Source organism: Lethenteron reissneri, chromosome 40, assembly GCF_015708825.2.
Source record: "Lethenteron reissneri isolate LAM-NWPU_2019-01 chromosome 40, ASM1570882v1, whole genome shotgun sequence".
Taxonomy (NCBI): Eukaryota; Metazoa; Chordata; class Hyperoartia; order Petromyzontiformes; family Petromyzontidae; genus Lethenteron; species Lethenteron reissneri.
The window spans coordinates 1482004-1500217 of NC_083818.1; the positions used below are offsets into that span (position 1 = coordinate 1482004).

General features: G+C 56.5%; 1 protein-coding gene across 1 annotated transcript; it reads right to left on the minus strand.

Annotated features, from left to right (window-relative positions):
• Nucleotides 1-3319: 3319 nt before the first annotated feature.
• Nucleotides 3320-17677, minus strand: LOC133352298 (chymotrypsin-like elastase family member 2A). The gene is given in 9 exon segments (XM_061567860.1): nucleotides 3320-3621; nucleotides 4730-4882; nucleotides 6877-7022; nucleotides 7444-7580; nucleotides 8010-8135; nucleotides 9877-9953; nucleotides 9955-9975; nucleotides 15855-15949; nucleotides 17541-17677. Coding segments are annotated over 9 exon segments (855 nt in total). The 5' UTR covers nucleotides 17581-17677; the 3' UTR covers nucleotides 3320-3561.
• Nucleotides 17678-18214: the final 537 nt, after the last annotated feature.

Genomic DNA, 18214 nt, shown 5'->3' on the forward strand with positions numbered 1-18214 from the left:
GGAGCAAGAACTGCTAAGGGTCAACTCAAGGATACCTTTGCAAACTTCAGGCAGCTCCGGGGAACTAATTTCGCAGTTTCCTGCCCGATCATGGACTGCAGCGGCCTCCTGGTCAATAATAGGAGGCAGAAACCAGCACACTGGAAATAATTATACTCTAAGCTGCTGAATCACACTGATCTTCCCCCTCTGAATAACTTTTGCAGGCCGCTGCAGCAACAACTACGAATATCCCAATATCTCTTGCTCTGCGCCGTCTTAGGAAGAAGAAGTGATGGCTGCTCTCAGAAAAATGAAAAATAGCAGGGCACCTGGAATTTGCAACCTCTCGGAGGCCCAGTTGTCATCAAATGGCCAATAAGGATCTTCCAGCACACATCGAGGATATGCTCGGGACCAGCAGAATGGAAGAAAGGCATCATCCTGCCTTTTTACAAGAGTAAACTGAGTAGACATTAGTGGAAGAACTATCGTGCCATCACTCTACTCTCCTGCCCTGCCACAATTTTGCCGGCAAGAATCAAAAATAAACTTTTAGAAGTGTCTATGTCGACCTCAAGGCTGCTTTCGACTCTGTCGACCGCAAAGCTTTTTGGCATTGGATTACCACAGAAGATCGTGAATCTGATGAAGATATAATTAGTTGCATTCGTGTAGACGAAGAGTTGTCCGAGTGGTTCAGCATCCAAAGTGGAGGAAGGCAAGGCTGCAAACATTGCCCCGAACGTTCTACTTGTCCCACTGCACGGTCCACAAAGGCCTGCTGGGAGTAACCCTCGGCAATTAGGTGTTCACCGACCTGGACTATACAGACGACGTTGCCTTGCTAACTGAAATGCTTGAAGTTTTACTCCGAGCCCTGGAGGTCATGCATAGTGAAGCCTTCCCATTTGGCCTGGAAATAAATTGGGCTAAAATAGACCAATGATGAGCAGCGGCTGCACTATGCAACACACTGGAAGCAGCGATGTATAAATTAAAAGGCGAATCTCAATGGCACACGAGATGCATGAAATAGCTCGACAGATACATCTGGTGCTCCAGCAACAAAGATTCGCCTATACCTTGCGTACATCCTTCCCATACTACTGTTAGCTGGATGCCTTCGACCAGTGGTGCCGATGACGGCTACTCCGCATCTACTTCAGTGAACACATGGTCAATGCCGTGGTGCGCCTTAGCACGGGATGCCCGGCAACGCATGAAACAGAGCCAGAAGACTTGAGGCTTTTAGGACGCGTTGCCCGGGCAGACGCATCGACAGATCACGCCGGAGCCCTGCGCGCGATCGTCGAGGGACCACCGCGGTACCGAAGACCACAGCTGACATAGACACGCACGATCGAGGCCGATCTTCGATACCACGGCCTTGGCTTGCACTCAGCGTGGCGGCTAGCGCAAGATACGATTGCCTGGTGGTAGCCAGTGGGGACTGGTACGCCCCGAGGGGCACGCACATGATGATGATCACTCGTCGAGGGTCGGCGACTCTGAGCCACCATGACCGCAGACCTGTCGGCATTGAAACCGAGTACATCATTGTACTGTTTATTTTCCCATTCTACACGTAACTAGCACATAGAGTACACGTTCATAGTCTAATTTATATTTGATGAGCTCAGATAATCGAGTTTTAAATGGTAAATAAAAGACGCGATCCATAGGAGTGCGATTGTGGCCATGCAACCCGAGAACCACTGGTCTATGGGCAATGTTAGTCTATGGGCAATGTTAGTCTATGGGCAATGTTAGTCTATGGGCAATGTTAGTCTATGGGCAATGTTAGTCTATGGGCAATGTTAGTCTATGGGCAATGTTAGTCTATGGGCAATGTTAGTCTATGGGCAATGTTAGTCTATGGGCAATGTTAGTCTATGGGCAATGTTAGTGTATGGGCAGTGTTAGTCTATGGGCAGTGTTAGTGTATGGGCAATGTTAGTCTATGGACAATGTTAGTCTATGGGCAATGTTAGTGTATGGGCAGTGTTAGTCTATGGGCAATGTTAGTGTGTGGGCAGTGTTAGTCTATGGGCAGTGTTAGTCTATGGGCAATGTTAGTGTATGGGCAGTGTTAGTCTATGGGGAGTGTTAGTCTATGGGCAATGTTAGTCTATGGGCAATGTTAGTCTATGGTGCAATGTTAGTGTATGGGTAATGTGAGTCTATGGACAATGTTCGTCTATGGGCAATGTTAGTGTATGGTTAATGTGAGTCGATGGGTAATGTGAGTCTATTGGCAATGTTGATATATGGGCAATGTAGGTCTATGGGTAATGGAAGTCTAAGGGCAATGTCAGTCTATGCGCAATGTTAGTCTACGTGCAATGTTAGTCTATTTGCAATGTTAGTCTATGGGCAATGTGAGTTTATGGGCAATATGAGTCTATGGATAATGTTAGTCTATGGGCAATGTCAGTCTATGGGCAATGTCAGTCTATGGGCAATGTGAGTCTATGGGCAATGTGAGTCTATGGATAATGTTAGTCTATGGGCAATGTCAGTCTATGGGCAATGTCAGTCTATGGGTAATGTGAGTCTATGGATAATGTTAGTCTATGGGCAATGTCAGTCTATGGGCAATGTCAGTCTATGGGCAATGTGAGTCTATGGATAATGTTAGTCTATAGGCAATGTAAGTGTATGGGCAATGTGAGTCTATGGGCAATGTTAGTCTATGGGCAATGTTAGTGTATGGGCAATTTGAGTTTATGTGCAATGTGAGTTTATGGATAATGTGTGTTAATGGGCAATGTTAGTCTTTGAGCAATGTTAGTTTATGGGCAATGTGAGTATATGGATAATGTCAGTCTATGGGCAATGTTAGTCTATGGGTAATGTGAGTCTATGGGTAATGTGAGTCTATGGGTAATGTAAGTCTATGGGCAATGTTAGTCTTTAGGCAATGTAAGTCTATGGGCAATTTTAGGCGACAGCCAGAGTTGTGGAGAAATCCTCCCTCCTGTTTCAGTCTTAAATAGACTGAGGGTAAATGTGAGCCCGGGGGGGAGGGTTAATGTATTCATGTAAATTAAAATTGATATCGATTTGTGGTTGGGTTATTCACAGTTAAGCAACATGTATGTACATTATGGATATACATTATTAATGTATGTACGTTATATATGCACATGATACGTGTACATTCTGTTGGGTTTTTATGGTTTTTGAGTTCACTGTTTTTGGTTCCACGGGAGAAAATGGATTTCGTTTCGCCCACCTACGATTGGCACAGCTGGCTGCTGTACGGCACATGCATCACACTTTAACGAAAACGAAAGCCAGCAAGGACACACACAGAGAGGAGCAAAGCGCGACTCTGCTTTCTTGGCTCAACTTTTAATCGATCCGCTACTGACGCGACGTTGTCACGACGTTTGCTCACGAGCACCCCCGGCTAGAATTTCTCAGCTCCTTGACGGCAGCCGACTCCCCCGGACACCTCCTGGTGTCGGATCGACGGCAGCAGGCAGGAGGGACGGAGGAAAGGATGAGCGAGGTGCTTCGGAATCGTCGTCGTCGTGAACATTGGCCGCGATAACCTCCTGACCCCCCCGCGGTGCCTCAGTGGAACATGATCACCTGCGAGTCGTCGTCGGCACGCACCGTGTACGTGTCCAACACCTGCGAGGGTGCGGCGGGGAAGGGGGGTGGGGGGAAGGGCACGGTAATAATTATTCACAGTTACGTGCGGAATTACTGAGTACGCGAGGCGTCGGTGCGATGGCTCTTAACAGCGGCGCGTGGGGCGAAGGAAGGCGCCGCTGTGTTTCAGGAGGGGAGGGGGGGCGATGTTGCTGCTGCTGCTACGCATGATCCCAATCGAGTAATCTGCAATGTTTAAAATTTTTAATTTAGATCGAGGCACCGAGCAGAGGACGGGACTTGTTACGTACGACATCGCGGGATCTTCAGTGACGTCCATTGCTGTGAGTGGAGCAGTCGGTGCGGAATCGTGTTTGTAATCACAAGGGCGGCCTGCCAGAATTGTACGTATGTACGTACGATCTTCTTTCCCACCGTACGTAGCCAACCATAGCTCATCAAAGGCGCGATTTGAACCACTCTACCGAATGAGATGCTACTGCACACGTTTTCTCGGTTGTCATCCTCTCGCGTTTACAATGGGCCGGGCGGTGACCCGGCCTCGCGGTGGCGTGATTTGCCACTTGAGGTTCAAGGTTCGAATCCTGGAAGCTGCCCCGGTGAATGCTGGGTATTATCTCAAAATAATGAATCGTCTTCTTTATCATTAAATATCCACTGACCACAATTCAAAACGACCAACGTCACAGCGCTAATTTGGCGAAATTGGAAAATGGCATCGGAGTTCACTCAATTGGGATTAGACGAAGACAAAAATATCCCCGTATGGTCTTAATAGACTGTTGGGAAAAGTGCTGTTACCAAGCACCTATGAAGCCTAGCACGCCACACGAGGGGGTGGGTGGGTGGCTAGCGCCACTCCTGGCCACCTTTGTTTCCCTAGTGGCAATGTTTGCACACCACACCAGGTACTCATTTGAGGCTGAGTCCACCTAGGGGAGGCCCAGGACGGATTCGGATAATCGTCACTGATGTTGGCTGTGAGCATATGCACAACAACAACATCCCATTATCGCTGTTACGCTGCGATTAAGTTCAGCTATGCAGAGAATGTGATCGGATAGAACTGATGGGGAGGGGGGGGGGCGGTGGGCAGGTGGGGGAGAGAAGCAGGAGGATCGCTCACGTCGGCGATCCAGTCGACGAAGGCGGACACGCGGGTGAACACGGTGGGCTTGTAGATGGAGTTGCAGCCCAGGCCCGAGCCAAAGCTCACGATGCCGTGAACGGCCCACGAGCCGTCTTCACTCACGCAGTTCAGGGGGCCCCCAGAGTCGCCCTGCGGTGGGTCGGGGGGGGGCAGTGGAGAGAATGGGGGAGGGGTGGGTGGGTGGGTGGGTGGGTGTGGTGCAGAGTCAAAGTGTAAATGCGGTTTTCTCCGGGTGCTCTTTAACAAAAAAAACTTGCTAACATCTTTGATATTGAGAGAGGACTGCAGAGCTCGGGCACTTGCTGGTAGCACCGCTTCACCGCCTGGCTGGTGCCTTTTTCAGCTCGTTTGTGGTTCTTCGGCAATTGCGACACACGAGGGGGTGAATGGGCCAATACCAAACCCGGCCGCCTTTGTCTCCCCAGTGGCGATGTTTTACACACCGCACCAGGTACCCATTTGAGGCTGAGTCGATCTAGGGGAGGCCCAGTACAGGTTCAGACAATCGTCACCGGTGATGGCCGTGAGCGGGAATCTAACCCGGGTCGCCGGGTTCGTAGCGCAGTGTGCTGACCGCTACACCACCGCCAGGGTTGCGATTTCCGCATGGAAAATGCGGAAGGAGGGTTCAAATTTTCCCGCATTTTTGCTAAAGTCAACCGCAAACGGTGGAAAGACTACTCCTATGACCGCGCGCTTTTAACAACACGTTAATGCGTTCTATTGGAAAGGATACATGCAAGGCCCAGCATCACGTAGGGCTTTGAGTTACTGATTGGAATGAATATATGATTTCCGCATTTCCGCACAAGAACCACATACTTTATTCAAATGCGGAGCCGTGACTACGAGCACATGTACTTTCACTTCTTCGCATTCTTCCAGCGCTTCATGTCGTCTTCGGCGTGAAAGATGCTGAGTTTTGGCTTGTCGCGGGCGCAAACTATAAGCGCGTTCAACTGCTTGCACGAGAGGAGCAACCACTCCTCGGGCTTGATGTTGTTTTGCAGAGAGAAAGCCCTCTCACAGCCGACCGACCTGTGCGCCAAAGTTTTAATCGTTAGCAGTAAAGTGTATATATTCGCAGGAGGTATAAAGTAGCTACGACAGAGGCAAATGAGCGTACGCTGGACAAGGATATTACCTGAGCGGAAACGCGTGTGTATCTGAGCGTATCGAAAACAGCGTGGGTATCTGAGCGCTTGGCCAAAATTACCAGTGGATTTCCCAACGCGCTGCAATCTGAGCGACGATGAATAGTTTTGCATATCGACAGAATATGAATAAAGAAAATGCTACAGTTTTTTTGTTTTTCCTTTGTCGCTACGAGTACTGCGAGGGCTCCGAATGGCAGACGCTAGGAGACATCATGGGGCTGGGCAAAAGGGCCTGAGCACAGCGCCGGGGGTTGCGTCGATCCGGAAAGATGCAACCGTAGGAATTCCTATCGGCGACAAACATGTCAACGGTGGCGTCGTGTACTTGTGGCAAGTATGCTTCATCGACGGCATCGACAAGTACTTCGACGCACAAGAGCTCGCGGCTCTCATTGATTTTTTCACAGTTCGTGCGCACCAACAACGCTGTCTGAATGCAGGAATCCATAGTTCATATATACATATCGTTTTTTCCAGAAGTCAGCAGAGCCAAATGGGCATACGCAAGATATGTGCGCCAACCGCGCGAGTACGGCACCGAGAAAGGCGGGAATCGAAGTCACGATTTGCGGAAGTCTTCACAGGAATCACCGCAAATTGCGGAAATTTGTGCGGAAGAGGGTCACAGAAACTACCGCAAAATGCGGTCGAAAACAGCATGTTTGCGGAATATGGTGCGGAAATCGCAACCCTGACCACCGCTCCCCACAAATACACACACACACGCACACACATAGGCACACACGCATACGCACGCACTCACACACACACGCACACACACAGGCACACGCGCACATACGCACTCGCACACACACGCGCACACACGCACACACACACACGCACACACACGCACACGCACACACACACACGCGCGCGCACACACGCACACACGCGCACACACGCGCACACACGTGCACACACACACACGCACACACGTGCAAGTGACAGCGCTGTGCGTCCCCGTACGTTGCAGCCAGAGTCGTAGCCATCCCCGCCGGCGCAGATCATCGTTTCGCGGATGTTGAACCACCACCACGAGGGCTTGCTGCAGGTCTCGTAGTCCACCACGGGCAGGTTCGCCTGCTGTAGCGCGTCCGGCAGGTCCCCCCCGGCTACAACGGACGCAGCGAGAGGGAGACAGAGAGAGGAGCGGGGAGAAGGGCGGACACAGGTGAGATGATGATGATGATGGTGGTGGTGGTGTGGCAGAGCTAGGGAGACGGAGACCGAGACGGTGTTATAGTGTGGTTGTGTTGGGGAAGTGGGTGGGTGGGCGAGTGAATGGCTAAGTGAGTGATTTTGTGGGTGAACGTGTGGCTGGGTGAGTGAATGGCTAACTGAGTGATTCGGTGGGTATGTGGCTGGGTGAGTGAATGGTTAAGTGCGAGATTTGGTGGGTGAGTGTGTGAGCGAGTTAAGTGAGTGACCCCGTGGGTGAGTGAGTGATTGGGTGATTGTGTGAGTGGGTGGCTGTTTTGATTTAGTGAACGATTTGGTGAGCGATCGGTTGGGTGAGCGAGCGCGTCTCCTCACTGACGAGACGTCCCCAGCCCGTGATGTAGCAGGGGTAGTCGTGGGGCAGCACCAGGCCCGCGGGGGGCAGGCAGGCCGCCTGGATCTTGTCACTCAGGGCCACGGGCTGTGCCAGACGGATCAGCGCGATGTCATTCCTGCGTGCGAGACGCAGTCGTCGACCATGCTCAATCCACTGCTGGACGAAGGCCTCCCCCAAGACATCGCCCCCTCCCACAGCCTGCGCACGAGGTCATGTTGCGCCTTCCCAAGGTTCCATGCTCCGGACCGTCTGACACGAGGCTGAATGTTCGATTAATTTATATGATAATTATTCATCCACTTGATCAGCCAGGAAAGTGTCACCTAAGCCCCGACGAGACTCCTTTACAGGCGTCAGGGAGTGAGCGAGTGAAAAGCAGAACAAATGAATAAGTAAACGAGCGAGAGAGTGCGTGAGCGATCGAGTTAGTGAGTGAGCGAGTCAATGAGTGAGCGAGCGAGTTAGTGAGCGAGTCGCTGCGCGGGCTAGCGTGTTAGTGAGCGATCGAGTGAGTGATAGTGAAATAGCGAGTTCTGCGACTCACCCGCCCTGCACGTTGTTCCCGTTCCAGCCGCTGTGCACGAGGATGGCCGCCACCTCCACCTGCACCTCGCCGCCCTCGGCCACGCTCAGCAGGTGCTTGCCCAGCGCCACGCGGTACGTGCGCGAGCTGCCGCACACGGGACACACAGACGAAGGTCACCCGGGTAGCCTTAGGGCCGTCCATAAATGACGTCACGCGATTTTGGACGATTTTTTTACCCCCCCCCCCCTCGTCACACGACGTCACAAAAAGTCAGACCCCCCCCTAAAATATGACGTCACAAAGCTCTGCCCCCCCCCCCCCCAAATAAAACATGCTTCAAATCGCTTTAAACTATTGCCATTGTATTGCGTATTTAATGTGGCGCTGCACTCTGATGTTGTAGGAGAAAACAGTTATTTAAAAAGTATATTTAATTAAGTAGAATGTGTTGTCTATATTTATTTAAAGTTGCACATTTTGATGTGACGTCACATTTCTCAAACCTCCCCCCCCCTCCTCGTCACACATCGTCACAAATGTCTGACCCCCCCCCCAAGGTGCGTGACGTCATTTATGGACGACCACTTAACGGACTGTCGGGACGAGTACTCGCTAACAGCGCTTATGAGGGGGGGTGGGTGGCCAGCACCGCGCCCGACCGCCTTTGTCTTTCCGGCGACGATGTTTACTCATTTGAGGTCGAGTCGACCTAGGGGAGGCCCGGGACAGGTTCAGTTCGTCACCGGTGTTGGCCGTGAGCGGGAATCGAACTCTGGCGGCCGGGTTCGTAGCGCGGCGCGCTAACCACCACTAAGTAGCGGTGACGTCATCACGGCGCTTGTGCCAGGCGAGGTGCACGTTAAGGCCACGCTGCACGACCGCTGTCACACGCACACGCAGAGGCAAAGGCCACCTGGGTAGCCTTCAACAGATACGTTGGGGCAAGTGCTGTCAGCGTGTGGCACCTCTAATGCAGACCGTGGCATGGCACACCGATGACGAGGGGGTAGGGTGGCCAGTGCCACGCCTGCCCGGCCGCCTTTGTCTCCCCGGTGGCGATGATTGCACCCGCACCAGCTACTCATTTTGAAGGCTGCATCAACGCAGACGCTGCTCTTGTTGGTGAGATGATGGTCACCCTGATGTTGATGAGCTGAGATGCAAATGATGCTGCTGATGTTGATGAGATAAGATGTAAATGCTGCTGCTCATGATGATGAGATGCTGCTGCTATAGATGTTGGTGGTGGTGATGAGGATGATGAGGTGGTGATGATTATGATGAGGTGGTGATGATGATGAGGTGGTGGTGGTGATGACGATGATGTGGTGATGATGATGATGATGATGTGGTGATGATGATGATGATGATGTGGTGGTGGAGATGATGATGATGATGTGGTGGTGATGATGATGATGAGGTGGTGGTGGTGATGATGAGGTGGTGGTGGTGGTGGTGGTGGTGATGATGATGAGGTGGTGGTGGTGATGATGAGGTGGTGGTGAAGATGATGATGTGGTGGTGGTGGTGATGTGGTGATGATGATGATGTGGTGGTGGTGATGATGAAATTGTAAATGTTGTGGCTTCAACACACCGGTGGGCTAAAGCAGTGAACTATTTGTCTTTTGTCAACGTGACACTTTTTTACTGATTGGCCGTGTCGGGTGGTGGAGGGTTACGACACATTTATAAATAACGCAAACTAAACCCAAAAACGTTGATTATGAATAACATTGGTCGCGAAAGCCTACGTGTTAAAATGATGATGTGGTGATGATGATGATGAGGTGGTGGTGGTGGTGATGATGATGAGGTGGTGATGATGATGAGGTGGTGATGATGATGAGGTGGTGATGATGAGGTTGTGATGAGGTAGAACTCACGAGATGCAGTGGGCCGCCGTGAGCACCCACTGGGGGTCGATCAGGGTCCCGCCGCACGTGTGGTACCAGGACCCGCCTAGACAGGTACTGCAGGGAGATCTACAGCAGCCACAGCAGCCACAACCACCACAACCACATCAATCACAACAACCACATCAACCACAACCACCACAACTACATCAACCACCACAACCAAAACAACTACATCAACCATGTCCACATCAACCGCAATAACCGTAATCTCATCAAAGTACACCAACAAAACACAACCACCACAACCACCACAACCACCACAACCACATCAACCACGTCCACATCAACCACTACAACCGTAATCTCATCAACCACAACAACAACAACAACGACCACAGCCACCAACACAAGCGCCACCTCAACACGAGAATGGTGGCGGTTACTCTCGGCACGATTCTCGCGACGCAGTCTTCCTGCCCCTGAGCAGCTGGGGCCGCGTCTCTGCTGGGGCCGCTGTCTCTGCTGGGGCCGCTGTCTCTGCTGGGGCCGCTGTCTCTGCTGGGGCCGCTGTCTCTGCTGGGGCCGCTGTCTCTGTTGGGGCCGCTGTCTCTGCTGGGGCCGCTGTCTCTGCTGGGGCCGCTGTCTCTGTTGGGGCCGCTGTCTCTGCTGGGGCCGCTGTCTCTGCTGGGGCCGCTGTCTCTGTTGGGGCAACTGTCTCTGCTGGGGCCGCGTCTCTGCTGGGGCCGCTGTCTCTGCTGGGGCCGCTGTCTCTGTTGGGGCCACTGTCTCTGCTGGGGCCGCTGTCTCTGCTGGGGCCGCTGTCTCTGCTGGGGCCGCTGTCTCTGCTGGGGCCGCTGTCTCTGCTGGGGCCGCGTCTCTGTTGGGGCAACTGTCTCTGCTGGGGCCGCGTCTCTGCTGGGGCCGCTGTCTCTGCTGGGGCCGCGTCTCTGTTGGGGCCGCTGTCTCTGCTGGGGCCACTGTCTCTGCTGGGGCCGCTGTCTCTGCTGGGGCCGCTGTCTCTGCTGGGGCCGCGTCTCTGTTGGGGCCGCTGTCTCTGCTGGGGCCGCTGTCTCTGCTAAGGCCGCGTCTCTGTTGGGGCCGCTGTCTCTGCTGGGGCCACTGTCTCTGCTGGGGCCGCTGTCTCTGCTGGGGCCGCTGTCTCTGCTGGGGCCGCGTCTCTGTTGGGGCAACTGTCTCTGCTGGGGCCGCGTCTCTGTTGGGGCCACTGTCTCTGCTGGGGCCACTGTCTCTGCTGGGGCCACTGTCTCTGCTGGGGCCGCTGTCTCTGCTGGGGCCGCTGTCTCTGCTGGGGCCGCTGTCTCTGCTGGGGCCGCTGTCTCTGCTGGGGCCGCGTCTCTGTTGGGGCCGCTGTCTCTGCTGGGGCCACTGTCTCTGCTGGGGCCGCTGTCTCTGCTGGGGCCGCTGTCTCTGCTGGGGCCGCGTCTCTGTTGGGGCCGCTGTCTCTGCTGGGGCCGCTGTCTCTGCTGGGGCCGCTGTCTCTGCTGGGGCCGCTGTCTCTGCTGGGGCCGCGTCTCTGTTGGGGCCGCTGTCTCTGCTGGGGCCGCGTCTCTGTTGGGGCCACTGTCTCTGCTGGGGCCGCTGTCTCTGCTGGGGCCGCTGTCTCTGCTGGGGCCGCGTCTCTGTTGGGGCCGCTGTCTCTGCTGGGGCCGCTGTCTCTGCTGGGGCCGCGTCTCTGTTGGGGCCGCTGTCTCTGCTGGGGCCGCTGTCTCTGCTGGGGTCTCTGCTGGGGCCGCTGTCTCTGCTGGGGCCGCGTCTCTGTTGGGGCAACTGTCTCTGCTGGGGCCGCGTCTCTGTTGGGGCCACTGTCTCTGCTGGGGCCACTGTCTCTGCTGGGGCCACTGTCTCTGCTGGGGCCGCTGTCTCTGCTGGGGCCGCTGTCTCTGCTGGGGCCGCTGTCTCTGCTGGGGCCGCTGTCTCTGCTGGGGCCGCGTCTCTGTTGGGGCCGCTGTCTCTGCTGGGGCCACTGTCTCTGCTGGGGCCGCTGTCTCTGCTGGGGCCGCTGTCTCTGCTGGGGCCGCGTCTCTGTTGGGGCCGCTGTCTCTGCTGGGGCCGCTGTCTCTGCTGGGGCCGCTGTCTCTGCTGGGGCCGCTGTCTCTGCTGGGGCCGCGTCTCTGTTGGGGCCGCTGTCTCTGCTGGGGCCGCGTCTCTGTTGGGGCCACTGTCTCTGCTGGGGCCACTGTCTCTGCTGGGGCCACTGTCTCTGCTGGGGCCGCTGTCTCTGCTGGGGCCGCTGTCTTTGCTGGGGCCGCTGTCTCTGCTGGGGCCGCGTCTCTGTTGGGGCCGCTGTCTCTGCTGGGGCCACTGTCTCTGCTGGGGCCGCTGTCTCTGCTGGGGCCGCTGTCTCTGCTGGGGCCGCGTCTCTGTTGGGGCCGCTGTCTCTGCTGGGGCCGCGTCTCTGTTGGGGCCACTGTCTCTGCTGGGGCCACTGTCTCTGCTGGGGCCACTGTCTCTGCTGGGGCCGCTGTCTCTGCTGGGGCCGCTGTCTCTGCTGGGGCCGCGTCTCTGCTGGGGCCGCCGTCTCTGCTGGGGCCGCCGTCTCTGCTGGGGCCTCTGTCTCTGCTGGGGCCGCTGTCTCTGTTGGGGCCACTGTCTCTGCTGGGGCCACTGTCTCTGCTGGGGCTGCTGTCTCTGCTGGGGCCGCTGTCTCTGCTGGGGCCGCTGTCTCTGCTGGGGCCGCTGTCTCTGCTGGGGCCGCTGTCTCTGCTGGGGCCGCTGTCTCTGCTGGGGCCGCTGTCTCTGTTGGGGCCACTGTCTCTGCTGGGGCCACTGTCTCTGCTGGGGCCGCGTCTCTGCTGGGGCCACTGTCTCTGCTGGGGCCGCTGTCTCTGTTGGGGCCGCGTCTCTGCTGGGGCCACTGTCTCTGCTGGGGCCGCTGTCTCTGCTGGGGCCACTGTCTCTGCTGGGGCCGCGTCTCTGTTGGGGCCACTGTCTCTGCTGGGGCCGCTGTCTCTGCTGGGGCCACTGTCTCTGCTGGGGCCACTGTCTCTGCTGGGGCCGCGTCTCTGTTGGGGCCACTGTCTCTGCTGGGGCCGCTGTCTCTGCTGGGGCCGCTGTCTCTGCTGGAGCCACTGTCTCTGCTGGGGCCACTGTCTCTGCTGGGGCCGCGTCTCTGCTGGGGCCGCTGTCTCTGCTGGGGCCACTGTCTCTGCTGGGGCCGCTGTCTCTGCTGGGGCCGCGTCTCTGCTGGGGCCGCGTCTCTGTTGGGGCCACTGTCTCTGCTGGGACCTCTGTCTCTGCTGGGGCCACTGTCTCTGCTGGGGCCACTGTCTCTGCTGGGGCCGCGTCTCTGCTGGGGCCACTGTCTCTGCTGGGGCCACTGTCTCTGCTGGGGCCGCTGTCTCTGCTGGGGCCACTGTCTCTGCTGGGGCCACTGTCTCTGCTGGGGCCGCGTCTCTGCTGGGGCCGCTGTCTCTGCTGGGGCCACTGTCTCTGCTGGGGCCGCTGTCTCTGCTGGGGCCACTGTCTCTGCTGGGGCCGCGTCTCTGCTGGGGCCGCGTCTCTGTTGGGGCCGCCGTCTCTGCTGGGGCCGCCGTCTCTGCTGGGGCCGCTGTCTCTGCTGGGGCCGCTGTCTCTGCTGGGGCCGCGGCTCTGCTGGGACCGCTGTCTCTGCTGGGGCCACTGTCTCTGCTGGGGCCGCTGTCTCTTCTGGGGCCACTGTCTCTGCTGGGGCCGCGTCTCTGCTGGGGCCGCGTCTCTGCTGGGGCCGCTGTCTCTGCTGGGGCTGCTGTCTCTGCTGGGGCCACTGTCTCTGCTGGGGCCGCGTCTCTGCTGGGGCTGCGTCTCTGCTGGGGCCGCTGTCTCTGCTGGGGCCGCTGTCTCTGCTGGGGCCGCTGTCTCTGCTGGGGCCGCGTCTCTGCTGGGGCCGCTGTCTCTGCTGGGGCCGCTGTCTCTGCTGGGGCCACTGTCTCTGCTGGGGCCGCTGTCTCTGCTGGGGCCGCTGTCTCTGCTGGGGCCGCTGTCTCTGCTGGGGCCGCTGTCTCTGCTGGGGCCGCTGTCTCTGCTGGGGCCGCTGTCTCTGCTGGGGCCGCTGTCTCTGCTGGGGCCACTGTCTCTGCTGGGGCCGCTGTCTCTGCTGGGGCCGCTGTCTCTGCTGGGGCCGCGTCTCTGCTGGGGCCGCTGTCTCTGCTGGGGCCACTGTCTCTGCTGGGGCCGCTGTCTCTGCTGGGGCCACTGTCTCTGCTGGGGCCGCGTCTCTGTTGGGGCCGCCGTCTCTGCTGGGGCCGCCGTCTCTGCTGGGGCCGCTGTCTCTGCTGGGGACGCTGTCTCTGCTGGGGCCGCGGCTCTGCTGGGACCGCTGTCTCTGCTGGGGCCACTGTCTCTGCTGGGGCCGCTGTCTCTTCTGGGGCCACTGTCTCTGCTGGGGCCGCGTCTCTGCTGGGGCCGCGTCTCTGCTGGGGCCGCTGTCTCTGCTGGGGCCGCTGTCTCTGCTGGGGCCACTGTCTCTGCTGGGGCCGCGTCTCTGCTGGGGCTGCGTCTCTGCTGGGGCCGCTGTCTCTGCTGGGGCCGCTGTCTCTGCTGGGGCCGCTGTCTCTGCTGGGGCCGCGTCTCTGCTGGGGCCACTGTCTCTGCTGGGGCCGCTGTCTCTGCTGGGGCCGCTGTCTCTGCTGGGGCCGCTGTCTCTGCTGGGGCCGCTGTCTCTGCTGGGGCCGCTGTCTCTGCTGGGGCCGCTGTCTCTGCTGGGGCCGCTGTCTCTGTTGGGGCCACTGTCTCTGCTGGGGCCACTGTCTCTGCTGGGGCCGCTGTCTCTGCCCGCACGGCCTGGCGGTGACTGTGGTCGCCGCTTGCTGTTGCGGAGGTTCACGATTCGAATTCCAAGCGGCCGCCCCGGTTAATACCCCCATGTCTTTGTGTGAACTGCGGTACGACTTCTACTTAGTATGCGCCGTCTGCATTGCTCGCGGTCGACATTAAAGATGCAGTGACTCCCATCACGTAGCGGGCCAGCGTCACGGTCCCAAATTTGCTAAATGTAAGAAAAATTACCCTCGGCAAATCATTCAAATTGGAATCTACACAAGCAGCAACAACAGCAGCCGCAGCCACAGCAAGTTCTGCTTAGCAGGACCCTCCTGAAGATGAGTCTTGAGATTCGCTGAGGCTTTGCCGGGTAAACAAGCGAAACCACCATCATAATAACACACAGGTGTCAACTCTCTGTTACAGTTGAACACATCGTAGTAGTAGCAGTCAGGCTTTCGCCACCAATATCCAGGCGACAACCCTAAATTGTGGAGAAATCCTCCCTCCCTATTGCTTCACTCCATTAGGGGCCGTCCATAAATGACGTCACGCGATTTTGGACGATTTTTGACCCCCCTCCCCCCCTTCATTACACGGCGTCACAAAAAGTCAGACCCCCCCTCAAATATGACGTCACAAAACTTTGCCCCCCCCCCCCAAAATATATAAAACGTGCTTCAAATCGCTTTAAACTATTGTCATTGTAGTGCGTATTTAATGTGCCTCTGCACTCTAATGTTGTAGGAGAAAACATTTATTAAAAAGTCTATTTAATTAAATAGAACGTGTTGTCTATATTTATTTAAAGTTGCGCATTTTAATGTGACGTCACATTTCTCAAACCCCCCCCCCCCCCTCGTCACACATCGTCACAATTGTCTGACCCCCCTCCCCTAGGTGCGTGACGTCATTTATGGACGGCCCCTTACCCCCCCCCCCCACCCCGATCTCATGGAGAAGGGCGAACGAGAGGTTTCACGGTGCCTGGACGGTGCTCGGATCGGCGAGCGCCACCGCTTGCGCCGACGCGACGGGCCACCAACCCAAGACGCCACGGGGCAGAGCGACCGCTCGCCGGCGTGCGGGCGGAGCGAGTCGTGGCCAAAGGCGGTTCCAGCGGTAACTTGGAGAGTGATCTGGTTTTCCGCGACCGGGATTGCCCGGGGGGGTGGTGGGTGACGTGGAGCGGGGCCTGGGATTGAGCGCAAAATCCCCGTGAGGGGAGCCAGGAGCGAGGCACGCACCTGCCAGGGCCAGCTGTTGGGCGTCGCCTCCACCCCATTGACCACGCGGCTCTCGATGGGGGGGTAACTGGGCACCCCGCAGCCCTGAGCGGTCGCTGTGCAGAGACACGCGGGGGACGCGGTTAGACATGGAGAGACGCATGGGGAGACACGAGGAGTCGTGGGGCAACATGGGGGAGACACGCGGGGGACGCGGTTAGACATGGAGAGACGCATGGGCAGACACGAGGAGTCGTGGGGCAACATGGGGGAGACACGCAGGGGAGGCGGTTAGACATGGAGAGACGCATGGGCAGACACGAGGAGTCGTGGGGCAACATGGGGGAGACACGCGGGGGACGCGGTTAGACATGGAGAGACGCATGGGCAGACACGAGGAGTCGTGGGGCAACATGGGGGAGACACGCGGGGGACGCGGTTAGACATGGAGAGACGCATGGGCAGACACGAGGAGTCGTGGGGCAACATGGGGGAGACACGCGGGGGACGCGGTTAGACATGGAGAGACGCATGGGCAGACACGAGGAGTCGTGGGGCAACATGGGGGAGACACGCGGGGGAGGCGGTTAGACATGGAGAGACGCATGGGGAGACACGGGGAGACACAGGGAAGGCTTGTGTATGTTGAACTACTTTCTCTCCGTACGTAGCCAACCGCGCGAATTGTAGGTGCGGGGGAAGGATAACAAACTAAACAAAAAGCAGTTCTCTAGAGAAATGAGTTTGTCAATCTAGACGATGTAAAAGTGCATAGCTCCAGTGGCTTGCTAATATCGGAAGGAAGAGCGTTCCAGACGGCCGTGGAAGCGCATCTGAAAGCGCCTCGCGATGCGGTCACCGCCGTCTTTTGTGGACAGAGGAAGACACGAGGAGGAGACATGGGGAGGAGAGACGATGGGACAGAGTGGGGGGGACACGGAGATAGAGACACGTGGAGACATGGGGAGGCTCGATGATTGTGAGCATCCTCGTGGTGATTATGACAACGGTCGTACGTATTGGAGTGCCTCAGTGGGCGTCAATGCTCTTGTGTCTCTCACAGCACAATCCCAAACTGAGTAATTCGCGGGTAACTTTTCAGCACCGGGATGTTTTGGCGAATAAAGTGCCAGGTATGTTGTATGGGGGGGGGGCTATTGGAGGAAAACCGGAGAACCCGAAGGAAATCCATAAAGAGCAGGGGGAGAACACACAACACACACAGAACACACACACACAGAACACACACAGTACACACACAGAACACACAACACGCACACACACAGAACACACAACACACAGAACACACACACACAGAACACACAGAACACGCACACAACACACACACAGAACACACAGAACACACACACACAGAACACACAACACACACACAGAACACACACACAACACACACACAGAACACACAACACACACAGAACACACAACACACACAGAACACACAACACACACAGAACACAACACACACACAGAACACACAACACACACAAAACACACAACACACACACAACACACAGATGTCACACAGAAAGGCTGGGCAAGTCGGGGAAACGAACCCAGGCACAGGAGCTGTACCACCGTGAATCGGATGATGATGATGACGACCGTGATTATGATGATGATAATGACAACGACGATGACAACTGTGATAATGACGATGGTGATGATGACGGTGATGGTGACACCCACCCTGCACCAGGAGGAACACGGAGGCGATGAGGGCGAGCATCTTGTCCGAGTCTCGTCTCAAGTCGGCGAGTACCTCCTCATCCAGGGCCTTCTTATAGAACCCCGGGAGACGAGGAGGAGAGAGCAGGTGGTTGTGACTCCACCCCTCGCCTCGCCCACCTCCCCCATCGGTGAAGCCCTTATCTGTCAACCATCCGTCAATAACCTGGCTTCACAACACCACCCAGGGGCCGTGACTGCTGTTGGTGACGCCGATGGTGATGGAGGTCGTGATGCTGGCGGTGATGTAAACTGGAGGGGGTGACATTGATGCTGCAGATGCTACTGCCGGTGATGAAACTGATGCTGCTGATGATGACAACGACGGCGCTTTGACGTTATTTGTCGAAGCAATTCACTCCGCGAGACAGCTGCGACATCTCCCGGTAGTGAGAGGAGGAGTCCATGAACACGTGTTACACACGTGTTACACATGTGTAACACGTGTGTTACACATGTGTAAACACCAAATAGTGGAAACGCCAAAAAGCCTATTTCAAGGCACCAAGTCTGCATTGACCACACATACTCGTGGCATGCAAACGAACATACTCTGCTCCTCATTGCTGCATTGTCTTTGAAAGACGATTGACTTTACACCAGAGACAGACTTCTTTATAGCCTTGTCTCACTCA